General features: G+C 40.2%; 1 protein-coding gene across 1 annotated transcript; it reads left to right on the plus strand.

Moving 5' to 3' along the window:
• The first annotated feature begins 5272 nt into the window (after positions 1-5272).
• Positions 5273-10434, plus strand: alas1 (aminolevulinate, delta-, synthase 1). The gene is made up of 11 exons (XM_012869336.3): positions 5273-5458; positions 6665-6887; positions 7052-7234; positions 7327-7467; positions 7556-7775; positions 8256-8440; positions 8540-8719; positions 8809-8973; positions 9414-9682; positions 9825-9987; positions 10108-10434. The coding sequence occupies exons 2-11, from the start codon at positions 6695-6697 to the stop codon at positions 10266-10268; spliced, it is 1860 nt and encodes a 619-aa protein (XP_012724790.2). The 5' UTR covers positions 5273-5458; positions 6665-6694; the 3' UTR covers positions 10269-10434.
• Positions 10435-10891: the final 457 nt, after the last annotated feature.

A 10891-nucleotide genomic window follows, 5' to 3' on the forward strand; every position in this document is an offset into this window, starting at 1 on the left:
AATTGAAAAATAATTTAACTTTTTCACTATATTTTTTATTCGTAAATATAAATTTACTCAAATTCACTGAAGTAATACCTTTGCTTGTTCAATACTATTTATTAATGTTTTAAAATCCGTTCATGAACAAAAAAAATGTGTCATCTGCAAAAAGGGCAAAGCGTAATTTTTGTGACACTTCACACATATCATTAATGTACAAAATAAATAATTTAGGTCCTAACATGGAGCCTTGCGAAGTTCCACATAACATCCTATATTCAGACACAAACTCTACATATTGCCCTCTATCTTGTAATTAGCTGATTGCCCATTTCAAAACTATGCTTCTGATTCCATAAGCCTGTAACTTAGATATGAAGATACTATGATCAATGGTATCAAATGCCTTCTTAAGACCAATAAAAACTCCTACTGTGCATTATTGTTTTAGAAATGATAGTCTTCAGAGGAAACTCAGTAAACCATATTCAGGCTGCCATAATAAGGGCATGTATTAATATAACAATTTGAAGTAATAAAGACATCCACCTGTAGAATCTGTTGTGGGTTTGTGTATTTTGATCATTTCAGAGGCCAGATCGTTTTTTTTTTTTTGTTTTTTGTTTGTTTGATTGTCAGCTGATATGTAAACCTCAATACCCATTTTCTTTTTCCCTTGACTGCAGATGAGAGAGGATAACTTTTATTCTGCCATCTTTTTATTAAAGTCACAGGGGGAGGGGGGGGGGGGGGTTGGGGGGGGGGGGAGTGGATGAAAGATGTCATCCAGTTGTGGCTTTCATGTGATAAGTCATGCTAGATGTGCTCTTTAGTAATTCTATTTGTTTCTTTGGAAAAATTAAGCGCTAAAACATTCCAATAACTTAAAATGAAATATTATGAAAATGTTAAAATCCTATTTAGAAAGAAACATATTGTTGAGGGTTTACAACTAAAACAAAATGTTAGAATGTTTCTTATTAAACCTCGTGACAATTAACTCTTCTTTTAGCTGATATTTTTCACAGTATTGCATTAATATAGATTATTTGGACGTGTTAAGCAGCATTTGAATAAATTGAAAGTAACACAATTTTAAATGTTGCTGTTCTTATTTATTTGCTCATTTAAATGAAATCTAACTGAGCTTCCCTTAAAAATGTTTATCACTTCCCATCCCGTAGAGGGCCATGTGTTTTATCATGGGTTCTTGAATAATTACTTTGTAAGTGCCCTTAGCTGAAGTGACGGTAATGGGAGTAGTCAGAGTCACATGAGGCCAAATGTAATCAAAACTTTAAGATCTGGAACTTCCCTCTAGGGATGAAAAAGCCTCTGAGGGAATACACAAAATATCTGGTTCTAAACATACCTTATCTTAACTCAGTATTTCTTGGATGGTCACAAACATCAAATATCTTCATAGGTTGCCAACACATAAAAAAAAAAAAAACATCAAACAAGCCTGAAGACCAGCATTTGTATTAGTTAGTTTACTAAACGTTTTGAATTGTTAAAAATTTATTTGCGCTGCTGGTGTTTTTTAGAATATTTACAATATTTATTCAGCAAATTATTGTATTTTTATCAGTTGGAGAAAACTGTTTTGTAGAGAAGTCAGGTGCCATTTGTTATTGCAATGCCCTAACATGAACAGCAGGGAGCAGCAGAACCCTGTGGCTATAACAGAAGAATAAGCGAAGGCACAGAAACTTTTCCTGATTGTAAAATTATCAACTTTAATTCGTTTTACAATGAATACTGTTTGCAATCTGGTGCGATAAAAGCAAATCGCTTTTTGTTTGTTTGTTTTGTTTTGTTCTTATTTTTTGGAAGAGGGGAGACAAAAAGTCTTACAGATAGTAGACCCAAGGCAATATTTCTCCATCTGTTTGGCTATTACTTTTTTATCTTTAGTTTTTTCAATTTTTACTTAGTATTTGTGTATGTGTTATAGTTTCAAGTAAATTGTGATATTCATTTTCCTCCCATGGAAAATAGACTTTAAAACTACGACTTGTGCAATTAACAATAGGGGTACCATAAATACGGTTAATGGAAATTTCTAACCCTGTAAACGCCAGTCTAGGTGGTTTTATTTCAATTTTTGGTTTTAGTTTGTTGCTAATCTCGTCTCTGTTGCAGAAGATAATTGTTTAATGTGTTCATTTCTTGTTGGCATGTTACAGATTACTTTTTTTACTAAGTATGTAAGAAACTAACTTTTAGAACATCTTGAGCTAGTCACCTGAGAAACCGCTGTATTAAGAGGGATGATTTTTAAATTGTTGTATCAAAAAAAAAAACTTTCAGCTGTTTTTGAGAATCAGAGAACTAAACTATCAGTAAATGGCAGCAGATTTAACCAATCTCATTAACCTTTTCTTTGTGTTACTTTTAATTTTGTCTGTTGCTCTCGATGACACATGATGGTGTCATTTCAGACGCCCCGGATGACCTGAATTTACCCATCATGCATATAGTAAGTATCCATGTCAACAAGGGTCTTGTTTAACTAACCAAATGAGGAGATGACTCAGGACATTTTTATTTATATTAGTTGGGTTATGAGCATACAAAACAGAACAATATCTGGGGGAGAGGGTTAAAGGGACAGTAATGAATGTGCAAAAAAACAAACAATCTCAACCAGTTTGCCTTGTAGCAGGAGAGACGCCTGCGGTCTGACACACATGTATAAACTATGTATAAAGGTGACAGGTTTTGAGCAACATTGCTCCATCACTGTGCTGCTGCAACTTAAAAATATTTATATTTATTACATTTTTATGTCAGACACATGTGAACTGATAGACTAAAGTGACCTTTGACTTGAAATCCTGCTGCACGTTGTTGTAATGTTTGCTTCGGAGTTGTGTCTGAACTGACCTGTTTGACCCAGCTGCTCCAGCTGGTCTCACCAGCGTTTAACCCTAAAAGTCATTCATTAATATTAATAGTGATGTGCATAGTCAAAACGTTTGTCTTGCATCTGACCATGGCAAGAAGAGACTATAGCTGTATAGTGTCCTTACAGTATGGTCATTTTGATTAAAAACACAATGGTTTCACACAAAAAAAGTACAACAAAGTTGTACATTTTGATTTAAATTCTTCTAAACAGTAACGCAACAGTTATTGGGATTATTGAGTTGATGAAAAATCTGTTTGTGTTATAAAAAAGACAAGTTTAAGTGAACTGTCCAGTTTGTTTGCTATTTACTAGTTCATTTATTACACTTTGTAGATACTGAAGAGGGAATAAAACCAGACAGTTATATGTTCTTTACAATGTTTTTACAGTTAATTTGTTTTCCAGGATTCAATAGCACACAAAAGCACGGAGCAATGTTACAAAATTACATGAATGCAGTATTGTGAAAGAGTACAAGTATATTCCTTCTGTTTATGCATTTTTGTCACTTAAATGTTTAAGATTGTTGTTTTTTTTAAAGTATATTGGATAAAGGTAGCCTAAGAAGGTACATGGAATGTGTTCAGTGATTATTTTGATTACTTAATTGTGATTGGAAAAAGCAAATCAAAGAAGTGAGAAGGTTTACCTCTGCTCCATCCACTTCAGTGTTCAGTGGAAGGTGTCATGATTTAGGGTTTTGTTTCGTTTTGGACTTTTTCTGGACTTTTCTTAATCTGGCTTCACCTCAAATTCATCAGCCAATCAGCTCAGTCTCCCTCCAGCCACCACTCTACTCTAGATCAGCTCCACCTGTTGCCACTAATTAGTCAACTCGGCTCACCTGTGTACCTGCCTACTTATACCTGCTTCAGCCAGCTCATCCCTGCCAGAAATGTCTTGTCTCTTCTCGTTTAGTGTGATGTGCCCTGTGTGCTCAGCCAGCGGGACTCTTCTGTTAAAAGTTGCCCGTGTCTGCATGCTGCAGGTCTGCCTGTTTCCCCGTGAGTTCAAACCTCTTGCTCTGCCCGTTCTGGTGGTCCCTGGTCCACGTCGCCTGTTCTGGTCTTTCACTACCTGCATCCTCTGGTCTCCTGCTCATCCCTGCCTGCCTGCACCATCTGCCATAACTCATCTGTCAATTCTGGTTTTGCTTGTCTGCCTCAGCTGTCACTGATCATCCTCAAAGAAAAACTTTTAAAAACGTAACTCTGTGTCCGGCTGAATATCGGGTTCACCATGCGTCATTCCGTTAAAGAAGGACAAAGAAATGGCTTTGTAACCTTTTCCAGACAGATGAATGTCAATGACTTAGCTTCTCGTCTGTTCCTGAATATCTTTGGATTGTGTTGCTTTTTAAGAGTTTCTAGACTACTTCCTGTCATCAAAAATTTTCTCTCTGAACAATTTATTGTTGCCCAACAATCTGTGTATTATTGTACAATTGTTTGTAACTGTGATTGGGTGAATTTGGCATTAGTGTAAAACACTTTGAGTGGTCAGTGTGACCAGAACAGTGATGTATACATTTAGTTAATTTAACATTTACCATTCAGCTATTTTGGGTCAAATGTGGTCAATCGCAGGAAACTGACTTAAAGAAGGAGTTACGTTTTGTTTTACATTTGATTTGGTTTATTAGTTTTATCTGAGACATGTGACCAAAAAAAGTAAGAAATCTGCTATGAAGGCTATTAGGTTTCTGTGGGACAATATATTGAAAGTATATTAAATATGCATTACTAAATAAACCTAAACCAAAAATAATGTATCTTAATGCGTTATTTGAAGTTTTCTTTTACTTACAATGTTTTTGTTACACTTTTATTCAGCTGAATTTGGTTTTAAAAAAATTATAAAAGCAAACAGTGAAATGTTACAAATGATCATACATTAACACACTTTCAAGTTTAAATAAGTTAGAAAAGAGGGGGAAGGAGACAAAAAAGTTTACGTTAGCAAAAGTCACATGTTCAAGCACTTGCAGCTGTAACGTATAAGAGGAAATGCATGGTAGAGTTGGGGAAGTTGTCATTTATAATTTTTTTGTTTAGTTGTATATTTAATATGTTTTTTTAGTTTAAAAGCTCTGATTTGTTTTGTGAATTGCACCCAATAAAAATCTGGTGTTAGTTATCTGATTATAAACTTTATAATTGTTATCCCCACTTTGCCTTTGATTGTGGCCGTCAATAAATAAGCACTGTAATCAAAGATAAACTTCTCAGCATTATTACAAACATCTGAGGGGGAAACACTACAGCTTACTCATGACTATCCCAGTTCCTACAGTAAACAGTAAAGTGTGTCATCGTCTGGATGACGTCTGTGAGGCAAATATCGCGAGACTCAGCCATGCCATTGGGTTTTATAAACCCCCGGCTCGTCCTCGTCCTCTTCGTTCGTCCTCAGTGCAGGATAACGCGGCACTGTCACTCACTTTACCGACAGAAAACAACAGGTAATTCTGACCGGGTGTTATATTTATTCAGCCCTCATACTGATATCCTGCCTCCAACGCGATCTGCGAAGAATCCGCTGCCCCGTGTCTGCTCTTAACAGGTGAGTTTGTCATTTAATTTGTCTCGACGCCGTTACATCCTCACTTCTGGTTGCTTAACATGGCAGTGTAGCTATAGCTAACATCTAGCTAGGTCAACCGGCAAGGATCAAGGAGGAGACTAATCTCCGTAGTCTCGGTGTTAAATGTGAAATATACATTTATTTCCCCAAACGTAACACAATGGATATCTCAGTATCGCTCTTTTTTGCTTATATGAAAAAGGTTTATGGTTCGCTAAATTACGTATTGCTAGCTCACGTTACCTTTAAGATGACGCGCTAATGAGAGTTTAATAACATTAGCAAACAGCACTTGGAAATTATTTAAATTGTGTTTTTCTTTTTCTTTTTTGTGGTTAAAATCAATATTAATAAATAAAAATCCATTTTTATTTTTTGAGCTGGGGTAACTTAAAAACGTGTAAAACATTAAAGCGGAAATACAACGTTTTACACTATATATTATAGTTTTCAGTCAAAATGTGTCTTTAATTCTTAGCTGTTACGGCCTTTGTAATTTTTCCATGAATGGAAAACTTAGGCGTGAGTACTCTTTCCAGGAATCCGTAAAAAATAAAAAAATAAACCCGGCCTACGAGTTTGAGCGATTACGCAAAAAGCAACTTTTTTGTTTATTACGGTGTCGTCATCGGTCACCATTTGCCGTCAACAGCGCTCCTGGTCTTTTCGCAGGTGTCGGGAAAGTGACTTTCAGAGGAGATTAACCTTTTTAGAGATGTTTGACTTTTTTTGTTTTTCTCTATGATTAAAAAAAAATAAAAATCTAAGGACAAAATACACTTCTTTATATTAGACAAAAACTATACTCCAAAGTTTTTTAATAACTTTTCATATAATATTTTGGTCAATAAAAGCATTTTTGTATTTATTTGAGTTTGCTTTATTTATAACTGCATAACATATATTATTTTTTTTATTTAACCTAAGCTTTCATACTGTTTAATTGTTTTATGTTTTTATTATATGCTCCTAACACTGCATAAATTATGTGTTATTTATTTTCTTTTTTTACAAATTCCCCCTGTATGTTTTTGCACGTTGTTGCCTGGAGAAGCTTTCCCGTACGGAAAACCCTCAATAATTAATTTAGCTTAACTTGGAAAACAAATCTTTCTTCCTCTCGGATTGTTTTCAGTGCATGAAATTTCAACATCTCATTCTTTGCTGGTTACTTTTCTCCTTTAGGTATTTATACACTCATCCTCACTGACAACTATGGACGTGATAGTGCGTCGCTGCCCCTTCCTGGCTTGCGTGCCGCAGGCTTTTTTCCAGCAGTCCAGAAACTCCATGGTGACCTACGCTCAGCGGTGTCCCATCATGATGGAGCTGGCTTCAAAACCCATGGCTCCTTCCCTGGCGCGGGCCCTGTGCTCTTCTTCTTCCAATAAGAAGACGGCAAGTGAAGGTGAGCATGAGCAAATATTGCAATTCACACAGTAGCCACTTAATAATCAGATAAATATTGCAGTTATTGGGTTACCTTTCCTGTTTGGTAATATATTGGTTTTGAACCATGCACATTAAAATGTATTTTTTTTTTTTTCTCTCTTCTTTTTTTTTTTTTTTTAGCCCCTGTAACGACAGTAGAGTCTAAGCTGCCTGCTGGTCATCCTGCGCCAACGGCAGGCCAGGCGGTGGGGTCCAAATGCCCCTTCCTGGCTGCCGAGATGAAGCAAATGAACAGCGGTGTGGTCCGTCAGGTTACCGTGGAGTTCCAGGAGGATGTTGAAGAAGTGCGCACTGTTCAGAAAGGTGAGATTTCCGGGTAACTTTGCTAAAGTTCAGCTCGCTGTGCGGTGCTGTGCCTAATACTGTTTTTTTTGCCTTTTTTTGGCCTGTTTTAGAGATTTCCCCAGCCCAGCTGAAGCAGCCGTCCTTGGCCAGCACCAGTAAAGCGGGAGAGCAAAGCGGTTTGATGAAGGCTCTCCTGAAGCAGCGTCCCAAAGGGGTCACCCACCTGCTGCAGGACAACTTGCTCGGCAGAAGTAAGTCTCCTTGCGGTCGCCGGGCGTTGCGTCACTTTGCCTCTGCAGCGGCGCTTTTGCAAGTCGTAACCTTTCGGCTTCGTCGCAGTGTCCCGCTTCAAGTACGACGACTTTTTCGAGAAGAAGATCGAAGAGAAGAAGAACGACCACACGTACCGCGTGTTCAAGACGGTGAACCGCCTGGCCACTGAATTCCCCATGGCGGACGACTTCACGGGCTCGCTGGAGGATAAGCGGGAGGTGTCCGTCTGGTGCAGCAACGACTACCTGGGCATGAGTCGGCACCCGCGAGTCGTGCAGTCCATCATGTGAGTAGAAGAAAACAGGCTTGCGTGTGTGGCCTTCAAACGACATTTGCCCTGGTTTCTTGGTTCAAGGTCTGTTATGTGATAAAGAGAATATTTGTATTTGGTGTGTGCTTCCCTCTGCTCTTACACTGGGGTAAAAGCCACAAGATAATCAGAGGCCAGAGAGAAAGAACTAGAACTCCTCAGAGGCGCATAATGATTACATACAACCCGACACCTAGGAGGGGTTTTTTGTGCAAGTAGCTGCTTAGAGCTCCAATGAATAGTGTTCTTTTCCTTTCAGCTTGTCTGAGCCTGCCCGTGCTTTTTATGCTGTGTCACATACAGCTGTGCGTTTTTTTTTTTGTTTTAATGTTCACTGTAACTTTACACCTACTTAAGCTTTTATCTGGGGAAACAGGTGTGGACTGTTATCTCTGCACTGCTTTAGAAAACCAGACAAGGTTAACTTATTTATGTTTGCGCGCGTTCCTCTTTCAGGGACACTTTACAAAAGCACGGCTCGGGGGCCGGCGGGACCAGGAACATATCTGGAACCAGCAAGTACCACGTGGAGCTGGAGCAAGAGCTGGCTGACCTTCACAAGAAGGATGCCGCCCTGCTCTTCACTTCCTGCTTCGTTGCCAACGACTCCACCCTTTTCACCCTCGCCAAGATGCTTCCTGGTAAGTTTTTGTCCTTTTTTTGGGGGGGGTCAAAAAAAGCATAATTATAGGAGCTTTTAAATTGGAGTTCTTACTAATTATCTTTACCCACAATACCAGGTTGTGAGATTTACTCGGACGCAGGGAACCACGCTTCGATGATCCAGGGCATCCGGAACAGCGGCGCCAAGAAGTTTATTTTCCGCCACAACGACTTGGGTCACCTCAGAGAGATGCTGGAGAAGGGAGACCCCTCCAAGCCCAAGATCGTGGCGTTTGAGACGGTCCACTCCATGGATGGTCAGTTCTGTCTGCTTATCTGGAAACGTCAGTCGGGTTTCCTAAGCGCTCTGTTGTAACCTTTTTTGGCGGGCGCGCTCCAACGACAGGTGCCGTGTGTCCCCTGGAGGAGATGTGCGACCTGGCTCACGAGTTCGGCGCCATCACCTTTGTGGACGAGGTTCACGCTGTGGGTCTGTACGGCGCCAGAGGAGGAGGAATCGGAGACCGGGATGGCGTAATGCACAAGATGGATATCATTTCAGGAACTCTAGGTCAGCAGGCAATATCTACTGAAATACGTAACGATTTTTCCACAGTTTTAATAGTGTTAGTAAGTATTTTAATAGTGTAACTATTACTTCTGTTTATAAAGTGCTATATTTCTGGGATTTTTCATAACAGCTGCACCCAGTTAGCGTGACTCATCCTGCCCTTTATGTTTCTGCTCCTCTGAGGATTAAGCCTCAGTAGAGCCATCCAATCTGCGCTTGAAGAAGCAGGAGTAGCTCTGTCGTTGCTAGGAAACTGTGCTCCCTTATTGAGTTACTGTGTCGCTGTCTAGCTGAGGGGATGATTGTTTGTGACGGCTCTGCAGCTCCGCGCGTCTGCCGTTTCAGGAAGCCTGTTGTTGTTGTTTTTTTTACGAGGGTTTTTATCTCGATCCGACACTCTGGAAGTCGTAAACTCATCATCGGCTCGTTTTGCTTTCCAGGCAAGGCTTTCGGGTGTGTCGGGGGCTACATCGCCAGCACCGCTGCCCTTGTGGACACCGTGCGCTCCTACGCCGCCGGTTTCATCTTCACCACCTCCCTGCCCCCGATGCTCTTGGCCGGCGCCCGGCAGTCCATCCAGACCCTGAAGGGGGAAGAGGGTCGCGTGCTGAGGCGTAAGCACCAGCGCAACGTGCAGCTGCTCCGGCAGATGCTGATGGACGCAGGGCTCCCCGTCGTGCACTGCCCCAGCCACATCATCCCCGTTCGGGTAATTTCCGATTTTAGTCCACAGCGTAATCCCATCAAACGGCAACACTTTAAGTACAGACAACCTGATTAGCTTTAAGAACCTGCATAAGACGCTCCCGATGGCTCCTCCTTAATCGTCTTGTTTGACTTTTTGATCTCAGGTGTCGGACGCTGAGAAGAACACGGAGGTGTGCGACATCATGATGAACCGCCACAACATCTACGTGCAGGCCATCAACTACCCCACCGTCGCACGAGGGGAGGAGCTCCTGCGGATCGCCCCGACCCCTCACCACACCCCGGAGATGATGAAATACTTTGTTGGTAAGATAACAAAGCGGTTGTATTGGACACAGCATGCTTAGCTCGAGTAATTCATCCATTCAAACAGGTAACAGTTTGCACATTTCCCTTCTAACCTGGAGCGATTTTCTGCTTTTTCAGAGAAGCTGGTGAAGACGTGGAAGGAGGCCGGCCTCGGGCTGAAGCCCCACTCTTCGGCAGAGTGCACGTTCTGCCAGCAGCCGCTGCACTTTGAGCTGATGAGCGAGCGGGAGAAGGCGTACTTCAGCGGCCTCAGCCACCCAATCTCTGCCCGCGCATAAACACTACTCATCACTGCTAGCTTAAAACGGCACATTAACACTCATTCCTCTGTCGCTGTCATAGAATGTATTAATTATGTTTGATAAGTCTTATTATATGTAATATTTAAGATAGTCTATCTTCAGAAGTTGTATAAGATTCAAATAAAATGTAAAAGGAAACCCATTTCTCTGTTATTTGTGGATTTGAGTAATTGATTGAATGCAATAGTAACAGAATAGCAGGGAGGAAGAGGGAAAAGCACTTGACCAATGATTACCTTTCTATGGATGATTGAAACAAGACCTGGCTTTATATTAAATAATACTTTATTTGCAGAGTGACAAGAGTTGTTTTAGATTATACAAAAGACGGTGACTGAAGAACTGAACATCAGTTTGCGAAACTGTAAGATGGCTCAACGATAAAAGTGCCTGGCCTTGAAAGCATTTAGAAACAAGGTTAGGATTGCAACATGTAAGAAATTAAATAAAGTTTTCAAAGAATACAAACAATAATGTGAATTGATGAGCTTCCTATCCTAGATCTTAATTTTCAAACCTTGTCTCATCCTTGGATTTAAGTTCAGGTTACTTTATTTTTACCTGTAAGTAAATTAGTTTGCAGCAAGGCACCTAAGGGG

The sequence above is a fragment of the Fundulus heteroclitus genome, chromosome 20, assembly GCF_011125445.2.
Source record: "Fundulus heteroclitus isolate FHET01 chromosome 20, MU-UCD_Fhet_4.1, whole genome shotgun sequence".
Classification (NCBI taxonomy): domain Eukaryota; kingdom Metazoa; phylum Chordata; class Actinopteri; order Cyprinodontiformes; family Fundulidae; genus Fundulus; species Fundulus heteroclitus.

Coding starts and splice junctions, on each gene's coding strand:
- alas1 (XM_012869336.3), top strand. CDS start 6,695: ATGGACGTGATAGTGCGTCGCTGCCCCTTCCTGGCTTGCGTGCCGCAG. Junction 8,720..8,808: donor GACGGTCCACTCCATGGATG/GTCAGTTCTGTC, acceptor CTCCAACGACAG/GTGCCGTGTGTCCCCTGGAG. Junction 9,683..9,824: donor GCCACATCATCCCCGTTCGG/GTAATTTCCGAT, acceptor TTTTGATCTCAG/GTGTCGGACGCTGAGAAGAA.